The sequence below is a fragment of the Myxocyprinus asiaticus genome, chromosome 49 (assembly GCF_019703515.2).
Source record: "Myxocyprinus asiaticus isolate MX2 ecotype Aquarium Trade chromosome 49, UBuf_Myxa_2, whole genome shotgun sequence".
Taxonomy (NCBI): Eukaryota; Metazoa; Chordata; class Actinopteri; order Cypriniformes; family Catostomidae; genus Myxocyprinus; species Myxocyprinus asiaticus.
Window position 1 is genome coordinate 17,695,411 of NC_059392.1, and position 22,698 is coordinate 17,718,108.

The 22,698-nt window shown below is 37.1% G+C and overlaps 1 protein-coding gene across 2 annotated transcripts in view; it reads right to left on the reverse strand.

Moving 5' to 3' along the window:
• The window catches only part of LOC127438319 (protein phosphatase inhibitor 2-like), a 47,861-nt gene that overhangs the window by 20,321 nt on the left and 4,842 nt on the right, over positions 1-22,698 (reverse strand). For both annotated transcript variants that reach the window (XM_051693829.1, XM_051693828.1), the window contains exon 2: positions 1,937-2,044. In XM_051693829.1, coding sequence (XP_051549789.1) covers positions 1,937-2,044 — 108 coding nt within the window. The remainder of the gene's footprint in view (positions 1-1,936; positions 2,045-22,698) is intronic.

A 22,698-nucleotide genomic window follows, 5' to 3' on the forward strand; every position in this document is an offset into this window, starting at 1 on the left:
AGGGGAGAAAGATGGCATGACCTTTTCTGCAAGTTTGCAGTCATATTGAGTTGCAGCCTCAAAGTGCATCTCTTGTATTTTTAAGACACGGCAGTAACATATACAGAGAGTAGAGTAACTGTTTCAACTCAATTCATACAGCCTCAGCAAGAGATCTTATCAGAACAATCAGTATTCCTCATTGTACAATCTTGAATGACTACAGGGGTAATTCTCATTAAACAATGATGATTCTAATTACTGCACAATCATTTTTAAAATATATTACAAAAAGACGCTGTTGTACAATGATTTTTTTTAAATTAAAATCAGCAAAAATTAAAAGCAGTACCAAGGGAGGGGAGTACTCTTAAGTATAGATTTAAAATTTAAAGCTGAAGTATGTTATTTCTGGCCACTTATGCCACCAAACGCAATTGCAAAAATAATTTTGTTTCCAAAAAAGCTTTCAGAAGAGGGTTGCAAATATCAGAAATAAGTAATGAATAATCCATGGCTAGGTGTGCGTTATAACGATTTTAAATGCAAGACGTGCCTCAGCGAAGTGCATATAAAATCGTTTAACGCACACCTAGAATTGGATTATCCCAATGTTTACATTTATGGAGTTGCTCGAGACTCAACGACAGCGTATGCGACGATTTCAAGTAAGACTGATGAACTACAAAGAACAAAATGCTGTCGCTAGCATCTGAAGGCAGCGATGCTATCTGTGGCTGAAAAGCAAATTTGTGTACGTATATCGTACTAAGAGGTCTGCATGTTCCCGAAGGAGGCTGGTAATTTTATCATACGTAAAGGAATCTCTTACTGTTCCTTTAAGCTAATGGCAAATTTTTTCATCCGCTCAGATGAAGAGAAGGGCTCTAGTTACACTAACTGACCAATTTGTTGACATTTTTCTTACTTCCAAATCACCGGTGTTAGAGTGCGGAATACTTTTGTCATCTCTTACATCAGAACGTCCTGACCTCATACGAACTGAAACCAGTAACCTTATGGCTCGGTTCACACATATTATCAATATGGAAATTTATAGATAATGATACAATTTCTCTGGAAATTGCCAGAGCAAAATTTACCAGCATTTTCAAAAGGGTCGTGTTCACACATGACCTCTAACCTGAAAATTGCAGTACATTTTCTGGAAAAGGCTGTATGTGTGAAAGGGGCTATTGCTTAAATGTAATACAATTACTATTGATTTATTATTATCAGTAATAGTATTATTAGTAGTATTACAGTATATTATATAACTATACAGTAGTGATCTATTTCTGTCGTGCTGTTTTCCATTTAAATTGAGCTTTTATTTTGGCAGAGCTTTTATATAGTGTTTCTGTGTTGCTAACGTAATTTGTAGCTTCTCAATCCAGAAAAGCCGGTTGCTACGTGACTAAGTGATTATTACAACACAAAAAGCTGCTATTTAATTAAATAAAAATGTAGTCTGTATGTGCCTCGCACTACAAAGTGTATTAGCGCTCTGCCTGCTGTCATCTGCTACAAACAGTGCGTACTCATGATGGTGTTTTCCGTGTTTGAGCCAAGGAGCTCTGAAAGGTATGATCACTTTATATCTTTATGTCAGCACAACACCAGCTCCACACATTCACAAGCACTCACATTTGAAGTGTGCAGCACATGCAAACTAAAGATTTATCTAATTAAATTGCAGCTTTTGCAGTTAAATAATATCACTAGGACATAACGTGATTTTAATTAGTGCGCTGAATTTTTACGTTAAGACATTCGTATGTCAGATGTTATCAGTTTTTGGTATCAAAGCATTTTTATGAGCATGAGTACAAGTACATGTGCGCGGTATCTGACCAGTATCAGTCTTGGGACATCCCTACTAATAGCTAAATACATGTGGACATTTACAGAATGTTGACTACCTCTATTGATGTTTGGTTTACCGTGTGTTGCTCACCTGTGGTACGGTGTGCTGGGTTCATCAATCTTCATTAACCCATAGTCCTTATCTGCTGGATGATATGTAGCCAGAATATTCATTTCATCCCATTTCTGTGACTTCTTCCTGAAAGAATGAGTCCAAACACAGAGCGCTTAGCATACAATTATAGATTAACTATTAGCAAATATTACCACTGAGATCTGTTACATTTAACCAAGGACTTGTCCCCACTTTGAAACTTCATGGTGTACTTTTAAAAAAAAAAAAAAAAACAAAAACAGAAAGTGGTATACATGGTGAAATATGTTGACAGACACATGAGCGATTTTAATAAGACTGGCAAACACACTGAGAATTAACCAATGCATCTTCCATGTATAAGCAGTATTATAATAGAAGTAATAAATGGGTGGTTACGGTCCTGCACAGCTTACATAGCACAGCCACTTAAATTATTGCTGACCTGCAGTCTATACACCACAATCCCTCCAGAAATGATATTTTTCTTACAGTCCTGCTGTGAGGGCTGAGATATATTTTGACTGTATGGATCGTCAATATGTCACTGTGCTACAGCAAAGCTAAAATATGACCTCAATCAATCGATTTCGACCACTGCATCAGCAATCAACACCCACTCCATGCAATGGCAAAGCCACTTTACAACATAGCATTTTATTGACCTTCAAGCGGTTTCAACTCTGACACTCTACTAAAGCAAATGATCAAAGCTTTGGAGGTCTGAACCTGTTCTTTCTGGTGCTATATAGTTTGATTAAAATCATGTCAGTGCATTTAGTGACATGAATCCACTAGACTGGACCACTAATGCTTCTGCAGGAGCAGTTAAATGTGCCAATCCACATGGAAGAAGAACAGTTACACAACCAGTGTTTGGAAGAGGTGCTATGATTAAATCAACTGCGGAAATCCACTCAAACCTGATGCAGGATTTCAAACATGATGATATTTATATACAGCATTTCAAAACACCAATGCAGAGCCAAAGATACTGTTGTTTTGACAAAGATGATTATTTTAAGGAAGATGGTGGGATGAAACCAGACAAAAACACTAAACAAAATTTAGGGCTGGGTATGGATACAGATTTTCCATTTTGATTCGATTACGATTTACAAGCTCTCAATTTGATTCAGATAAAATATGATTCGATTGTGATTCATTTGGGTATGTTTCAGGTATAATGTAAATTTTTTCTTACGTATGAAAGAAAATGTATAATACTAAAACATTTGAAATTGTACACACCTTAATCTCACGGGGGGCAAACTTTCTCAATTCTTACCTCGTTTTATTCAGATAGAATGATTTGTTATGTATTTTCCCAACATTATGGCCTTCAGTCAATTCATCACATGCTGACTTACATTTGTTTTGTTTGTTCTTGGCAGATACCTTTAACAAATACTTTAACAGGTAGTTAAAGGGCAGTTCACCCAAAAATGAAACTTCTGTCATCATTACTCGCCCTCAAGTCTGTCTGAATTTCTCAGGAAATGTTTATACTTCTGCATCAAACCCATGCTATAGGCTTCACGTAGTGGCCAACGTGGTGGTTTGCGTTTATAGTTCTGTGTTTGTGTGTCGGTAATGCTTTTAATGTTTTAATATTTTGATTAGTGTCTAAAAATGTAAGTGCATGATAAATATTGGGCTACTATTTAATATATATGGCAACATTTCAGCTCCATGGCTTTGTCATTTCCCAATATCGTCAATCATCGTCTGTCAATGACTGCCGCAGTAGGCATCAAGATATTTTTCTTGTATTGAACCGCGGAACAATACTTTACAGCTCAGTTACATTTGTCATTGCACAGCAAAATACCATGGGGGAAATAGTCATCTCAATTTATTTTCACTGTTTAGGGTGTACAATTTTGGTCTTGCTACCCAGTAAACTCATAAAATCACCCTTCTGTGAGTAAACTGCAATGATTTTCATGTGTCAATTTGAAGGGCTCCTTGTGTCGAGAGCTTGACGCAAGTCATGTAAAAAAGACTTAAGGTGTTTAGGACATGAAGCTTTGACCTGCTTTTTTTTTTTTTTATTATAAGAAAATAGACATTGTTTGCTGTGTGATGAAATTAATAATGTAACACACTGAACAATGCTGTATTTTTCAATGGTTAAGTTCATTATTGAACAGACTTTTTTTTAAAGCAAAGACAACTTTGGTATCATTGCATTTGGATCCACTGTCTCACAGGACAAGAATTCAGTAATAAGTGCCATTCTTTCAGCGTGTCCTATTTTTCTAAGGGTAGGAGAACTGGATTCAAGAACAATGTCTTCTGGGAAAGAAAAGAGGCGGTGGCAGACGACAAGCCAAAGAGAACGCCTACATACAGTCATCCCATGCCATACTGACAAACACAACCAGGAGGTTCAGTACAAATTTTGGGTCAACCTAAAAGGTAAAAAAAAAAAAAAAAAAAAAAAATATTCAATGACAGGGCTAAATCAGTAAAAGCCTGGCGGCTTAGCCAACAAGGAAATTAGATATTTTGGTCCCATCCTTTATTTGAGACAACTTCTTTGACCTCTAGAAGAGAAAATGCATCAGAGATACATCCACAACTCCTGAAAGCATTTAACTAGATGAATGAATGTCAAAATAAATTAGATAAATTTTTACACGCCGCTCTTCAGGCAGAAAATCACACTTCTAATTTTACAAGTCTACAGTGACAGCTGTGTTTTATGATAGCCAAAGTGACTGGATAATTGACCATTTGATGTGTTATGGCTCGACTAAACCAATTTTCTACCACTTCTAGTTCTTTAAGCCCAAAGTTTCTGCGTACAATCAAAAATTCTAAATATAGTTGATTTGACTGTGCGTATTTCACAGCTGGTTGCCGCATGCGCACTACGGCTGCTATGCAATACTGGACTACTTCTCTTCAAGAGTTTAGACCCATGAAGATGTCTTATATTCCTTCAGACTCTAGCTATACAAATGCAGCAGATATCTCCTGACCTCCTCACACACGAGCTCTTAATGTGCACATCCACTGTTGTGGTTTCCAGCTTTGTCTCCTGTTGTTTACTGGTGATAAAATGTTCTAGCACTTCTTTGTGACAGCAATGGCTCAAAAGTGAGTTGCCACCTTGTGGACCCACTAATTAGTGCAAATAATTCCAGATGCATGCACATACTGAATGTTCAGAGTATGCATGGTTAGAAAAATCTGACTGCACCAGTCAGTGCTCGAGCACTCTACTGATGATGAAATTTGCGTCGCTCAACCTGTGCGCGGATGCTCAGCTTTCCAGTCTGACCTAAGTATACTTTAAGGCTTTATATCAAAACAGCTGGTCAAACAGACCACAATGTAGTAACTAACTGATTGAATCATGTTACTGTGTCATCAGGGACACTTATGAACTTTCATTAATAAGTCATTGATAGGGGGCCTGGGTAGCTCAGCAAGTAAAGACGCTGACTACCACACCTGGAGTTGCATGTTCGAATCCAGGGCGTGCTGAGTGACTCCAGTCAGGCTTCCTAAGCAACCAATTGGCCCGGTTGCTAGGGTGGGTTGAGTCACGTTGGGTTAACCTCCTCGTGGTCGCTATAATGTGGTTCTCATTCTCAGTGGGGCATGTGGTGAGTTGTGCGTGGATGCCGCGGAGAACAGCGTGAGCCTCCACATGCACTAGGTCTCCGCGGTATCGCTCAACAAGCCACGTGATAAGATGCGCTGATTGACTGTCTCAGACACGGAGGCAACTGAGATTCGTCCTCCGCCACCCGGATTGAGGCGAGTCACTACGCCACTACGAGGACTTAGCCCCCCCAATAAGTCATTGATAAACTTTATCTAAGTGAATCACAAAAAACTCTCAAAACATGTATGGGTCATACAGTATTTCACCCCAAAATCTAAAAATGATACTTTTCATCAAGAAAATTAAGCCTTTTTTAGAACCATTAATTTGTTTGGCACATTTAATTAAGCATAATTTCTTTATAATTCATAGTATTTTAATTGTATAACAGAAAAAATTCTGCTGTGCTTATGTTAAAAAAAAATATTAAACAAAAGGAGGAAAACAACAACAACAACAACACAATCTTCTAAGTTGAAAATAACATTTTTTTTTTTTTTTTTTTTTTTTTTACTTATTCTCAATGGTAATTCTCATTCCAGTAATGGATTATTTTAACTGAATTACAGTATAAAAAAAATACTGCAATGATTTTTTAAATTAAATTATGATAAAGGAAATACAAGAAAAACTCCCATGATGTATAATTAATTTAAATCGATTTTATTTTGCATTACAGTAATGAGAACGAGATTATTATTATTATTTTTTGCAGTACAATTTTTTTTATTTTGGCAGTACAGTAATACGTTTTTTTCTATACTTAATTGTGATGAAATATTCACAATGTCACAATGTGAAGAAAAAAAAAAAAAGTCAGAGCAAAAATTTTTGAGCTTAACTTTTGAATTATTGAACCTGGAATATGAACCTGGAACTATTGTATTGAACCCGGAATATTCCTTTAATTGTACTAAAATATGCATATATTTAATACTGTAAACAAAATATAATTTCTTATTTCTTCCTCTTGATTTTGTGATAAAATATAACCAAGACATGTTCTGTGAGTTTTACTCAAAGTCATGTTCATGTACATTTAAATATAAACATAAATCAGTTATGCTATGACATTTCATGCACATTCAGATGGTTTTAACCATCGGAATGTGCATGAACTAATTATCCGTGAAATAAAGTACTATAAAAAAATAAAGTGTTATTAATGAAAGTGCTACCCATTAATGCATCAATAACATGAAAAAATGGTGTTGACTACGGCTGCAACTAATGATTATTTTGATAAATCGACTAATCTAACGATTATTCGACTATTCGGTCGATTATTGTAACGATTAATTATTAGCTCTTAACCGATTATTCAGCTTGTACCTCGACTTAAAAGGTTGTATTAAACATGCTTACTAACAATAGAGGACAAAATCATCTTTTAAAAATACCTTTAAATGAAATTCACTGAATTACAAGAAAAAAAGGTTTTTTCCCTCCTTTTTTTTTTTTTTTTTTTTTTTTTAAGTTTAATTCAATAAAACATTCACTGCAAAAAAAATCCTATTGTAATCAAGAAAGTTTTTGTCTTGTTTTCCATTTAAATTATCTAAAAATCCTTAAAACAAGATACATTTACTTGAGAAGCAACATATTAGATATTTACACTTGCTTTCAGAGAATGCATCTTGAATATAAGTGTATTTTGTATATAAGTGTATTTTTTCACTTGGTTATGCCAGTGCAGTAAAGACAAAATATACTCATATACAAGATATATTTTCTAAAAGCAAGTCTAAATATCATATATGTTGCTTCTCAGGTAAATGTATCTTTTTTTTTTAAGTAGGCTATTTTCAGATATTTTAAAATATCTGAATATTAAATACTGTATTCAACATTATCCAATAACAATTTTTTCTTCAGCAGTATAGCTCCTAAAGTAAATGTACATTCTTTTAAAGGAGTTTTAGATATTATTTTTGGAAAACAAGCCAAAAGACCAATCAAAAACGTATTTTGTTGCAGTGTATAATGGGCTAAGACTATACTCTCTCACTTTTATGTTCACTTCGATCGATCTTTAACTCACAAAAACAAACACTTCTTAATAGAGCTGCATAAAGTAATTTTCTTCACAATAAGATAAACACCGTGACACATACAGTTGAAGTCAGAAGTTTACATACACCTTAGCCAAATACATTTAAACTCAGTTTTTCACAATTCCTGACATTTAATCATAGAAAACATTCCCTGTCTTAGGTCAGTTAGGATCACTACTTTATTTTAAGAATGTGAAATGTCAGAATAATAGTAGAGAGAATGATTTATTTTAGCTTTTATTTCTTTTACCACATTCCCAGTGGGTCAGAAGTTTGCATACAATTTGTTAGTCTTTGGTAGCATTGCCTTTAAATTGTTTTACTTGGGTCAGACGTTTGGGTAGCCTTCCACAAGCTTCTCACAATAAGTTGCCGGAATTTTGGCCCATTCCTCCAGACAGAACTGGTGTAACTGAGTCAGGTTTGTAGGCCTCCGTGCTCGCACATGCTTTTTCAGTTCTGCTCACAAATTTTCTATCAGATTGAGGTCAGGGCTTTGTGATGGCCACTCCAATACCTTGACTTTGTTGTCCTTAAGCCATTTTGCTACAACTTTGGAGATATGCTTGGGGTCATTGTCCATTTGGAAGGCCCATTTGCGACCGAGCTTTAACTTCCTGGCTGATGTCTTGAGATGTTGCTTCAATATATCCACATAATTTTCCTTCCTCTTGATGCCATCTATTTTGTGAAGCACACCAGTCCTTCATGCAGCAAAGCACCCCCACAACTAGGGATGCACCAATCTGATACATGGATCAGTATTGGCTCCGATACTGAAGCTTTTAGACGGATCGGGTATCGGTCTGACGAGCCCGATCCAAATCCGATACTGTGTGTTAGTCATGTTCGTTAGTGTCAAGCTCCAAAAATGACATAAAAGAACCATTAAAACACCATTAAAGCAGTTCATAAGACTCGTGCATTTTGTTCAAAGCCACATGAAGATGTGTGATAGCTCTGTGAATCACAAAAGGCTGTGTTTACCAAGTAAGTATATAGTATGCGCAGCGCAGAAACTCACGCACAGGCTGGTGATGCACTCGCAGCTATTTTTAGCCTACACAGCGGTGCGCAATATTTGAGCGCTACTCACGAACAACATCTCAGATGTAGATGCTCAATTGTTCGGTTCACTTATAATATGCATTTAGAACGGCACTGGAGGTGCCGTTTTTTATTTCTTTTTTTTTAACCAGAATTTGAATAATTAAACTACTGTGAACTTGCCTGCAAACAGACACATACAGGACTTCCTGGAGAGTTTAGAATTTCAAAATAAAGAAGTGAGGGTTTAAAAAGTACACGATTTAAATATATTACTGTTGTATTTAAAATTAAGTCAAGGTTATTATTATTATTATTGTTGTCATCATTAGTATTTGTTTACAATTTATAACAATATTTAAGTTGAATGGGTTCCAAACAATAACTCTGTGAATGAAAATTGGACTGATGTCTTACAACTAAATTAAACAAAAAAGAGAACTGAATCCTTTAAAGTCCAGATGCAAGTTGAAATATTTAAAAAAAAAAACTGGTTTCTTTTCTACTGAAGACTTATACTGGAATTACTGTTAATTTTGCTGCTACATTATCCAGAATACTAGTTAATAATAAAGTGTTTCTTAATAAGCTATAAATTTATATTGAAATAATGTGTAGTTACTGGTTTGTGTTTCTTATTAAAGAGTACTCCAATTATATTCTAAACTGATTATGCCAAAAAAAACACTGGTATCGGATCTGGATCGGTATCGGCCGATACTGAGATTTCCGGTATCGGAATCGGAAGAGAAAAAGTGATATCGGTGCATCCCTACCCACAACATGCTGCCACCCCCATGCTTCACGGTTGGGATGGTGTTCTTCTGCTTGCAAGCCTCACCCTTTTTCCTCCAAACATAACGATGGTCATTATGGCCAAAAAGTTCAATGTTTGTTTCATCAGACCAGAGGAAATTTCTCCAAAAATTAAGATCTTTGTCCCCATGTGCATTTGCAAACTGTAGTCTGGCTTTATTATGGCGGTTTTGGAGCAGTGGCTTCTTCCTTGCCGAGCAGCCTTTCAGGTAATGTTGACATATGACTCGTTTTACTGTGGATATAGATACTTGACTACCAGTTTCCTCCAGCATCTTCACAACGTCCTTTGCTGTTGTTCTGGGGTTGATTTGCACTTTTCGCACCAAAATATGTTCCACTCTAGGAGACAGAATGCTTCTCCTTCCTGAGCGGCATGATGGCTGCATGGCCCCTGGTGTTTATACTTGCATACTATTGTTTGTACAGATGAACATGCTACCTTCAAGCAATTGGAAATTGCTCCCAAGGATGAACTAGACTTGTGAAGGTCCACAATTTTTTTTTTCTGAGATCTTGGCTGATTTCTTTTGATTTTCCCATGATGTCAAGCAAAGAGGCACTGAGTTGAAGGTAGGCCTTAAAATACATCCACAGGTAAACCTCCAATTCAGTATACCTCCTATCAGAAGCTAATTGGCTGACTGTCTAAAGGCTTGACATCATTTTCTGGAATTTTCCAAGCTGCTTAAAGGCACAGTTAACTTAGTGTATGTAAACTTCTGACCCACTAGAATTGTGATATAGTCGATTAAAAGTAGAGTAGATAACGATTTTGGGAGGGGGGGGGTGGGGGGGAAATTCACCGTTTACCGATATGGTGGCCGATATAGTTAATTTTTGAGCTGGAATGAAAACAGACCTTTTCTATGTGGATTGTGCACCAATTTTGCACCGATATGACTATGCAAAAGTACTCAGGAGGCTGCTTTCTCAAACAACTATTTTTGACATTATTATTATACATTGTCAACAAATTCTAGAAATGTCAACAAATTCTAGAAACGGACACAAGTTCAGGGGAAACTTTCAACGGTGGAAAACCAGACTTTTTAATATTACATTTTGTAAATGCAACGACTGGAATTGTTCGGTTGAAGGGGGTACCAAACTGCGAACCTTGAACAAAACAGTTTGGTGAATACATGTTTACACATTAACTTCCACTCAGCTGAAAAGGTATGAAAGTAGCTACATGGTTAGCTAGTTAGCTATAAGCTCGTTGTCATGAAGAGTAAAAGATGGATGTTGTTTATTTACTTTCCAGCATTGTGTCTCATCAAATAGGTAACAAAGTAGTGTGAAATCAACACTCAACGGACACAATCCACCACCGCACTGTTGTCTGCTGAGCTGCAAAATGATGCTCTGATGCTTACCTTTCAATCTGCCACATTACTGACTGCACTGACAAACTATAGCTGGCTTACATAGCAAACAGATGTGATAAAAATGAGCGACATGGTTGTCAGTGACAGAGTTAACATTAAATTAGTTATATTGAAAAGGGAAAATGATGGGGTCATTGTTTATTAACTTTCCAGTATGTATTTCACAAACTAGTTAGCAACTTACCGTGAAGACACAGCTTAACTCCGCACTGTCAGCACAACCACCATTAACTCAGCTCTGTAAACAATGGAGTCGGAGTACGCTCTGCTGGACAAACTATGTTATGACACCAATTCTAAATCACCCAAGCATTGTTTTCTGCATTATATGTTCTGAAAAAAAAAAAAGTTTTCATATCTGCGCATATCGGAAAACATATACGCCGATAAGTTATATCTGTGAAAGGCTAATATCGGCGACCAATAAATCAGTCGGGCACTAAATAAAGTGAAACAATCTGTCTGTAAACAATTGTTGGAAAGATTACATGTGTCAAGCACAAAGTAGATGTCCTAAACGACTTGCTAAAACTATAGTTTGCTAATATTAAATCTGTGCATTGGTTAAAATTTGTTTTAATGACTTCAACCTAAGTGTATGTAAACTTCTGACTTCAACTGTACAATATATTATGATTCACTACATCGTGAGCCATCACGTTATAATCTAGCTGCAGCAAACATGCACGAGGGATGAGCATCCCCGTGTCAGAGTGTGCCTCATTTTTTAACCACTCCACAGATTTCATATTAGCAAACCATAGGTTTGGCAAGTCATATAGGACATCTACTTTGTGCATTACACAAGTAATTTTTCTAACAATTGTTTACAGACAGACTGTTTCACTTTTAATTGACTATCACAATTCCAGGGGGTCAGAAGTTTGCATACACTAAGTTAACTGTGCCTTTAGGCAGCTTGGAAAAGTCCAGAAAATTATGGATGTAGTCCGGATGTATTTTAAGGCCTACCTTCAAACTCAATGCCTCTTTGCTTGACATCATGAGAAAATCAAAAGAAATCTGAAAAAAAAACTGTAGCCCTCCACAAGCCTGATTCATCCTTGGGAGCAATTTCCAAACACCTGAAGGTACCATGTTCATCAGTACAAACAATAGTACGCAAGTATAAACACCATGCCATCATACCGCTCAGGAAGGAGATGCATTCTGTCTCCTAGAGATGAATGTAGTTTGGTGCAAAAAGTGCAAATCAATCCCAGAACAACAGCAAAGGACCCTGTAAAGATGCTGGAGGAAAAAGGTAGACAAGTATCTATATCCACAGCAAAAACAGCCCTATATTGACATAACCTGAAAGGCTGCTCATCAAGGAAGCCACTGCTCCAAAACCGGCATAAAAAAGCCAGACTACAGTTTGCAAATGAACATGGGAACAAAGAGCTAACTTTTTGGAGAAATGTCCTCTGGTCTGATGAAACAAAAATTGAACTGTTTGGCCATAATGACCATCGTTGTGTTTGGAGGAAAAAGGGTGAGGCTTGCAAGCCGAAGAACACCATCCCAATCATGAAGCATGGCATCATGTTGTGGGAGTGCTTTGCTGCAGGAAGGACTAGTGCACTTCACAAAATAGATGGCATCATGAAGAAGGAAAATTATGTGGATATATTGAAGCAACATCAAGACATCAGCCAGGAAGTTTAATCTCAGTCGCAAATGGGTCTTGCAAATGGACAATGACCCCAAGCATATCTCCAAAGTTGTGGCAAAACAGCTTAAGGACAACAACGTCAAGGTATTGTAGTAGCCATTACAAAGCCATGACCTCAATCTGATAGAAAATTTGTGGGCAGAACTGAAAAGGCGTGTGCGTCAAGGAGGCCTACAAACCTGACTCAGTTACACCAGTTCTGTCTGGAGGAATGGGCCAAAACTCCAACTTATTGTGAGAAGCTTGTGTACCCAAAATGTCTGATCCAAGTTAAACAATTTAAAGGCAATGCTACCAAATACTAACTAAATGTATGTACACTTCTGACCCACTGGGAATGTGATGAAAGACATAAAAGCTGCAATAAAGCATTCTCTCTACTATTATTCTGACATTTCACATTCTTAAAATTAAGTAGTGATCCTAACTGACCTAAGACAGGGAATGTTTTCTGCAATTAAATGTCAGGAATTTTGAAAAATTGAGTTTAAATGTATTTGGTTAAGGTGTATGTAAACTTCTGATTTCAACTGTGCACATGAGACAACACTAATTCTCAAAGTTACCCTTTCAGCTGATTGTAGGTAAATATCCACTTCGTCCAGTGCTGTTCTCTGTGTCTTTTAAGTATCCAAATGCAGTTTTACTACCACAGAAACTGCTCCAAATGATTCAGTGTGTGTGCGGTTCAAATTAATCAGACTAAATCGATAATTAATCAGCCCTGTCCTAAATAACACACTTGATGTGTACTTGAGGTTTTGTGGCCTTTGAAGTCCACGAGACCCGTGCGTGTCCCATTTGAAATTATAGCGCTCAGAAGGGTGCTCTCGAGCATCTCCTTTGCAGCCTTGGTGTGACCTTTGGCTGTGCCCACATCGGTGCAAGCTCCTAGCTGTCTACTACCCAACAGTCCCTGCTGCTGATCCTCATGACCAATCACAGAGGACTGGAGTTTCCATGCTGGAGTAAAAATCATGGTGGATGAGACGATGTCGATAACGAATTAAATACTGATTTCAATAATAATTTTTTCCTGATTGTCAAAGACGGATCACTTGGTTTTCTTGTGTATATAGTATCACATTTTAGTCTGATATGTATACGGTATAGGTATACAGTGGCAAGAAAAAGTATGGAAATACCTGCATTTATGTATAAATTTTTCTTAAAGATGCACTCAGTAACTTTTGTCTTTGTGTCATCTTGGACTTACACCGAAACCTAGTGGCCTGGATGCAGCATAATTTAAAATAAATAGTTTTCAGTTTCAGATATCATTGTAGAAATGTAATATTCACAGTCAGTCATGATTACTCAATGAGTGAAAGTGTCAAATAACAGGACGGTTACTGAGATTAAGTGAGTAGTATTCAGCTGGCCATGTGATTCTTAAATGGTAGCCCCCATGTGCGAACCCTCTCCATGTAGAATAAAACAGCTTTTATAAGGTTACAGACATGACTGGAGTCTTCATTTTAATGTGAGTGCTCATGATTTCCTGCATATATTTCAAAATTACAATTTGTGCCTTTAGGATTTAAACTTTTTTAAAGAGGAAAAAAATTGAGTGCTAGGGCTGGGCGATATGTAAAAAATATTTTACCGATAATTGCCTTAAAAAAAAATAAATACAAAATAAATACAAATATCGCAATATCCGATTATATCGTCAACCCCTCTGCCGAGGGTCATTGAATAATTTTGCTTCATTGATTTAGCTTTAAAATTTTAATTTATTGAAACACGAAAAACTTTAAACGTGTACTTTAAACGAAATGAAAAAAAGCTGATCAAAAAAGTGATCAAAAAAATTGTATATATTCACCTCCCCAAATCCCAACATTTACCGTCTCCAACGGCCCCATTTGCCATCACGCAGGTATTCGTGTACAACAGGTGGGAAATTACTCACAGCCTAAAAATTAAGAATCAAATACAAATATAAAAGAAAATAATAATAATTATAATAATAATAATATTTTTTAAAAACATAGCCGCACTCTGCAATCATCGGGGTCCAAGCACGTATGGCAGGACATGGCCAAAGTAATTAAATTGGACACGGTAGATCCTGTAGATGCTGTGGACACAGCTGTTTTGTGTAAAAGTTCTTCCAAAATATTTTATCACAGTTGCATAATTAGAATTTTATTAGAATGACAATAGAAGAAGAAGAATAAGAAGAATAGATTTTGGATTGTTGGACAACAGCACTTTAAAAGAGCAAAAAGCTAAGTCAAAGAGGATTTTCAAAGATTTTTAGTTTTGGCGCTCCGTCTAGTGGACAAATTCAGTAATACATCCTTGATTTACCATGCATAAATTAGATTTTGGTTTGTTGGACAATTAAATCAGGAAAAACTGAACTTGAGGAAAACCTTAAACATATTTCATAAGGCTCTTCTGTTGCTATTTTTACTGCACATATATTACATTACAAGAGCAATAATTCAAAGTGAGAGGATTTAATTAGCATTCTTAACTTGCTGCTCCATCTAAAAAAAACAAATTGTCAGGGTGGTCCCTAGATGATACGTACAAAATTTCGAGCAAATCAGACAAACGGCCTAGGAGTTCGCAAAAGTAGGTTTTTCAGAAAATCCAAAATGGCATAACATTTTTAGGAGCAGAAATAAAATCAGAGATATATATTTTGTTCGTTTTGACTCAAGGAATCAGAGGAAATAAGAATTTTGATTCTAGCCCTATCAGATGAGAACTTATTAGAAAAATTAGCAAATTAGCTCATTTTAGTGCCATCTTGTGGACGATTTTCACCAAATTTGGTATACAACCTAATTTTAGCGACCTGTTAATGCACCGTAAATTTCTCAATGATCGGCCATTTGCAATGCAAGTTATTAGCTGATGAAACCTGATTGGCTGCTGGTGGCCATTTTTGTTGATTTAGTTTTTGTAAGGATATGTTAGCACATGACCCAGAGATGATGCATGCTAATTTTCACATTTTTCACTCAAACGGTTGCAGAGATAAGAAAATTTTAGCTGTAGCACCCCCTATTGGCGAAATTGGATGAAACTTTGCATGCATCCTCAAACTGTTCTGATATCAAACTATTCAAAGTTTCGTAAAGTTTGGACTTTACGTTCAGAGGATATAGGCCATCAAGTAAATTTGTGCCATGGCCAAATAATTAATTAGCTTATTTCTTTGAAACGGTTTGACAAATAAAAAAATCCGAAAACAATGTTTTGTCAAGACGGTCCCTAGATGATGTGAGCAAAATTTCGAGCAAATCGAACAAACAGCATAGGAGGAGTTCACAAAAGTAGGTTTTTCAGAGTGGAAATAAAATCAGAGATATACATTTCGTCTTGACCCAAGGAATCATAGGAATTTAGATTCTAGCCTTTACAGTTGCGAAGATATGGGCCAAAAAGTAAAGGTGCTTATTATAGTGCCACCGAAAGGGGGTGTGTGTATGTGCCTGAGTAGTGTTGGGGGGCGGCTGGGGGACCTTCGGTGCTTGGACCCCTAATAAATAAATAAACCGTTACCCATAGAAAGTTCAACACAACCCACATAATTTCTACTTTCAAAATGGCTAAAACAGTTTGTTACTTCACTTAGTCTGTGGTTAAACAAATAGAAAACACCAGTTTTTATATAAGGAGTAAGCCTAATAAATTACCTTGTGTTCCCAAAATAATGCTGCCAGATGTGTGTTCTTATCGAATTTGTGTTTGTATTGCATTACGTTAATACAGTTAATGCTGCCTGAAGAAAATAAAAACAGAACTAAATTTTAGGTTCAAGGTAAACGTGGTCTTGAATTATTGTATGACTTAATCTCTTTCCTCTTTGTTTCTTTAATACAAAGATATATTTGAGCAAACCTACAGAGTTGCGTTCACAATGCATGTTAAGGGCGAACTGCTCTGTGGAAATAAAGAAAACTAAACTTCGAGCACCTCCTGACATGGTCTTAGGTAATTTTCAGCATTCTCGTACACAACACTATTCTTGTAAACAGTTTTCAGACGACTGAAACACAGAAGAGTGATATCTCTTTACATGCTCGTGTTCCACGAGACACGATCCCGCTGCACGGCTCTGAAAAAACAGCACATCAGACACAGGCATTGACAACTTTTCTTTTGTCTGTTTTTAAAAATATAATAAATTGTGTTTCTTCAAGCGAATGTCTTTTTGTTTAACAGCATTTTGTCATGTGTTACTCCAAGACATCTTACAGGTCACCCACCACTGTTGCGGGTAAATCAGCAAAATTACCCACTCATGTAATACCTGCAATTGGAAAAGGAGCTTGCAAATAAGGAGCTGGATTCAGCCTTGTCGCATTTGGCGGGTGAAAATTTCAAACCCTGGGATGACTTCCCAGATCCATGAACCAAAAATGATGACGCCAAAAAAAGCTAAAGAGTCAGAAGTTGGCAAACCTGGCATCCAATAAATGAAACGAGATTAGAGGTGTGGGTTAGAGCTACTTTGACTTACAAAAAGCACTCAGACATTCTGAGTTTGCTATTCACAAGAAGCATCTGCTGAGGTGGACAATGCCTTAAAAAAAAAAAAAAACTCTCAGAAAACCTACAATCAATAAAGACATGAAATATTATAATTGTTTGTGTGTTGTTAGTTTAAGCACACTGTTGTTTGTCAATACTTGTGACAATGATGAAGATGAAATCACATTTTATGACCAGTTAATGCAGAATAGTGTTGTCACGTTACCAAAATGTCAGTAGTTGGTACCGATACCTGTGAAATTTCACGGTTCTCGGTACCACAGCAAAAATATGCTAATATGATAATGTGCTATTGAACACACCAGTTTAGTTATTTTTAATTATTTTAATAATTATAGTTTAATAATTATTTTCCAGAAGTTTCCAGAACATTTTTATCAAGTTTAATTTAATTTCATCATCAAAATGGTGTCAAATCAATAAATTCTTAAAACTTTTAACAAGCGAAAAATAGAACTTTTCATTGAAGTCATTGAATTTTTTTTTTTGCCAAACTTTTATTCAACAGATGTCTTGCTTGTGATACTTTAATTATTATTATTATTATTATTACAGTGAATATTACATTTTACTACACAGTTGTAATATATTTTTATTCAATTTCAGGCATCTAGATTTTATTTTGAATCGTGCTTTTATTATGATGTGTTTTTTGCCAGAAGCTTCACTTTTCCGGATAAACAGTTCGCAACACAGCCCAGTGTGATCCCTGAAGACTTAAGTCACTTCTGAAATCTCATCTCTTTACTCTGACATCTCATCTCTTTACTCTGGCCTTTGAGTCCTACAAATGAATGTAAGACACAGTTTTGGAGTGTTTGTATTTAAGATTACTGGTATTTGTTTATGTGGTAATTTTGAAATATTATGTTTAAAATTGTATAACTGTGAAGCACTTTGGTCAACTCTGTTGTTTTAAATGCGATATAAATACAGCTGAGATTAAAGCGCAAATGCTGTGATTTTAATTATACAAACATATATTTTACATTTACTGCGTGGTTCACAATGGATAAGTGCTGTGCTCTGTCATCTCATACAACGTGAATGATTCTGAATGTCTGAGGAGTTTCTAGTGGATGAGCGGTCAGATTTATTTAAAGTACGCAGCTCGTCCACAGTAAGATTGCAGCCTTTAGCGGTTTAATAAATCACAATAGGACATGTCACTATTTTAATTTTTTCCAAATTGTCCATTTCAGTGTACAAGGAGTAACAGAGCACGTGTTCAAAATAAGCCTGTGAGCATTTTAAAGCTGTCATGTGTCAGTCATACTGCGCACTCGTACCGGATAGAGTTGGTGCTCAGGACTACCAGTACTGCAGAAACACTGGTATTGTTACATCTTTTTTATTTTAGTATCGACTTGGTACCGAAGTACCGGTACTTTTGACAACACTAATGCAGAAAAACAGTAATTCCAAAGGGTTCACATACTTTTTCTTGCCACTGTATAATTGGTTAAAAACGTTCTTTTATTCAGTTGAGATAGAATTGCTCCTGTTCAGTTTCTATTGACAAGTTTTTTTTTTTAAGGAAGATCTACGTTCATAAAAGTAACTTAACACTAAACTAGGGGTGCATCTAAAAATAGTCTGATTTTCATCTTAAGTCTGTAGTCGGTGATCAGCCGATCGTGCCTAGAATCAGGGCTGATCTTTTTTGCAGCATGCAGGGAAACACACATACACTGCTACTCTAATGAATGAACGATTTCTCAACCCTTGATGTATGACAATGAGGCCTCTGGAGGGTGAATTGTTGGCAATTCCAAGTATTCACAAATGTTAACTTTCAGACATGCTGTTATTCAGATGAATATGCAGGTTCGTTTTTAAAAGTGTGTAAGAATTACACGTGTATGAATATTAAGTTGCCCATTTTCTAGAGTCATTACGGTAGTAATTCTGATTCGCTGCACTGTGAGCGCGGAGAGGATAAAGAGACTGCAAACAGGTATAAAAACGATTTAAACAACAAATAAACATGCGTATACAAATCTGAGTACATGTGATGTAATGTGAGTCATGACAATCAGATGTTGTGTTGAGCGATAGACTGTTTGAGCGATCATGAGCACTTTCAGCTTCACTGCCTTCAATATGCTCACTCGTGGTGTCAATCAAACATGCACGCTCTTCCAGGTGCTCTCAATATCTCAGTGCTATTCTGTGAGGATCCCAATTTAAATCAAATTAATGTTGCTCACATTATCACTAATCACAGCAATTACATTTTAACCATAACGGCACCACATCTTCGTGCATTTGCTTAATAATTAGTGATGTGTTAGACTAACACTAACGCATTAGAGATGCCAAAGACAGTAAACAAATCACAGATATTAATGATTTCTCACTGGAGCAGATTTAGAGCTTGTAATGGATATATTTTTCTTATTTTTGAACGTATCTCTGCTGTGTGTGATGCTCTCATGGTTTTTACTGCTTACCAGTATGTCACAATGACCTTTTGATATTGACAACAGAACTATTCATAACTATTCTATACAGTCTAAATTACGGCCCTTCTCTTCAGTCACTTGTTTCCCAGCAAGACGCGATGCAACCATGTGCTGACTTACATTACGTTCTTGGCAGATCCCTTTAACACATACTTTAATAGGTAGTTAGAGAGCAGTTCACCAAAACATTTTATTTCTGTCATTATTCACCCTCAAGTCTGCATGAATTTGCCTCTTCCGTAAAACACCAAAGGGGATGTTAGGCATTATGCCTAACCATTCACTGTACCTGCATCTTACTTTACATTTAATAAAAGTGAATGGTGACTGAAACTAACATTCTCCTTTACATCTCCATTTAAGTTTAAATGGAAGAAAGTCAAACAGGTTTGCAAAAACATGAAGGTAAGTCAATACTCAGTTACATTAAAAATGTCAGTTTAACGTTGACAAAATGAAAACATTTTTAACAAATTAAATCTTGAGAATCTTGCATATATAATATGTATATTAAAGAAAGATTGATCATATTTTCTTAATATGTAGCCTATATTATTAGTATTATAGTATTAATATTACTATATTATTATTGTTTATGTACATTTCATATTTAGTAAAACTGCTCTAGAGAGATGTAGCCTAATAGCTGTTTATCTGTTTCTCTTCACCCTGCAGCGGAGCAATTCTGGTTGCATCCAAGGCAGTTATTTATTTATTGCACTATTTCTGCCTTTCTTTGAGCTGTATTTTTATGATGGAGCACCACTCACGCATGTTGGATGGAGGCATGAGGCCTGCAGATGTGGCCAGGGCAATAAATGGCAATGTCCGTACTGTGAGACAGTGCTACAGGGAGACAGGAAGGACCGCTGATTGTCCTCGCAGTGGCACACCATGTGTAACAACACATGCACATGATCAGTACATCCGAATATCACACCTGCGGGACAGGTACAGGATGGCAACAACAATTGCCCGAGTTACACCAGAAATGCACAATCCCTCCATCAGTGCTCAGACTGTCTGCAATAGGCTGAGAGAGGCTGGACTGAGGGATTGTAGGCCTGTTGTAAGGCAGGTCCTTACCAGACATCACCGGCAACAACGTCGCCTATGGGCACAAACCCACCTTTGCTGGACCAGAGAGGACTGGCAAAAAGTGCTCTTCACTGACGAGTCACGGTTTTGTCTCACCAGGGGTGATGGTCGGACTCTCGATTATTGTCGAAGCAATGAGCGTTTCACCGATGCCTGTACTCTGGAGCGGGATCGATTTGGAGGGTCCGTCATGGTCTGGGGCGGTGTGTCACTGCACCAATGTTGTCATCACAGGCAATCTCAACACTGTGCGTTACAGGGAAGACATCCTCCTCCCTCATGTGGTACCCTTCCTGCAGGCTCATCCTGACATGGCCCTCCAGCATGACAATGCCACCAGCCATACTGCTCATTCTGTGCGTGATTTCCTGAAAGACAGGAATGTCAGTGTTCTGCCATGGCCAGCGAAGAGCCCGGATCTCAATCCATTTGAGCACGTCTGGGACCCATTGGATCAGAGGGTGAGGGCTAGGGCCATTTCCCCCAGAAATGTCCGGGAACTTGCAAGTGCCTTGGTGGAAGAGTGGGGTAACATCTCACAGCAAGAACTGGCAAATCTGGTACAGTCCATGAGGAGGAGATGCACTTCAGTACTTAATGCAGCTGGTGGCCACACCAGATACTGACTGTTACTTTTGATTTTGACCCCACCTTTGTTCAGGGACACATTATTCCATTTCTGTTAGTCACATGTCTGTGAAACTTCTTCATTTTATGTCTTAGTTGTTGAATCTTTTTATGTTCATACAAATATTCACACATGTTAAGTTTGCTGAATATAAAAGCAGTTGAAAGTGAGAGGACATTTCTTTTTTTGCTGAGTTTAATTATTATTATAACAATGGTCATTATAACTACATTAAGGGTGCTTTCACACTTGGTTTGATTGCTTGGACCGAACCAGAGTTTGTTTCCTCCCCCCTCCCCCTGCTGGTCTCTGTTCACATCATGTTTTTTGGGACAGAACCGCGGTCCGATTACGTCATCAACGTGAGTACAAGCAGCGACTGTTTACTACTGTAACTAGGCAACAACTCAAGAAGGCATCAGCTTTGCTGTGTTATTGAAGTATTCATCTCTTTGGATTTACCACCAAAACTTTACATGCACAAAACCACAATTATGTTTGTCTACCATGGATGCATTGAATGTGCAATGATGTGAAGAAAATTAGCATTTGTCTGCCGCGAGCCCATGGATGCGTTGCAAGAGATGTGAAGACTGTGAGCTGCTCCCTGAAGGTGATTTATTTGGACACAAGCTGGTATGAGAAATTCATTAAACCATAATAATTGTGATGGGGAGCCTGCAAAGAAGCAAATTATATGTCATCAATAAGGGTTCACTTCCGCGATTTGGTACAATTGCGTTCATATTAACAGCGAACCGCACCGGAGTTCACATGAATCGTACCCCAGACAACCTTTACAAGTGGACTCGAGTGCAGTTCGCGGGTGCGCACCAGAGATCGGAAAACAGCGTTAACACCACCCAAATGAACCGAAATGTAACATCATTCAAAATCGGGTGTGCACCAAAAGTGCTAGTGTGAAAGCACCCTAAAAAGTTAGATATTATAAACCTACAATTGTAGGCTTATAATAACTAATAATAACTATATTAATATTATACCCAATTAATATTTCTCTAATAATTTAATAAACCTGGCATTGCTATGAGATCTGGTTTAACCCTCGAGATGATCTCATCCCCTCTTCTGTCTACAAAAACCTGGTGTCATAGGGTTGTTTAAGATTCATATAGGAAATTGTAGTGAACAATGAAAGTGAATTCAGCACACGTTACCAAACCAAAACTAATGCAACACAGCTGTTATTCTGTGCACAAGATGAAATTCATGGAGCGGCACAGAACCACCTCACATGTGCTCAGAACACAGGTCCACATGTGAATCACGGACAGTCACAGCCCTTTGCAGTTTAATATTCACATAAGGTCATATCTTGATTAGAGCCTGACCGATATGGGATTTTTGAGACCGATACCAATTTTAGAGGGGGAAATTCACCGATTACAGATATGGTGGCCGATATAGTTACTTTTTGAGCTGGAATGAAA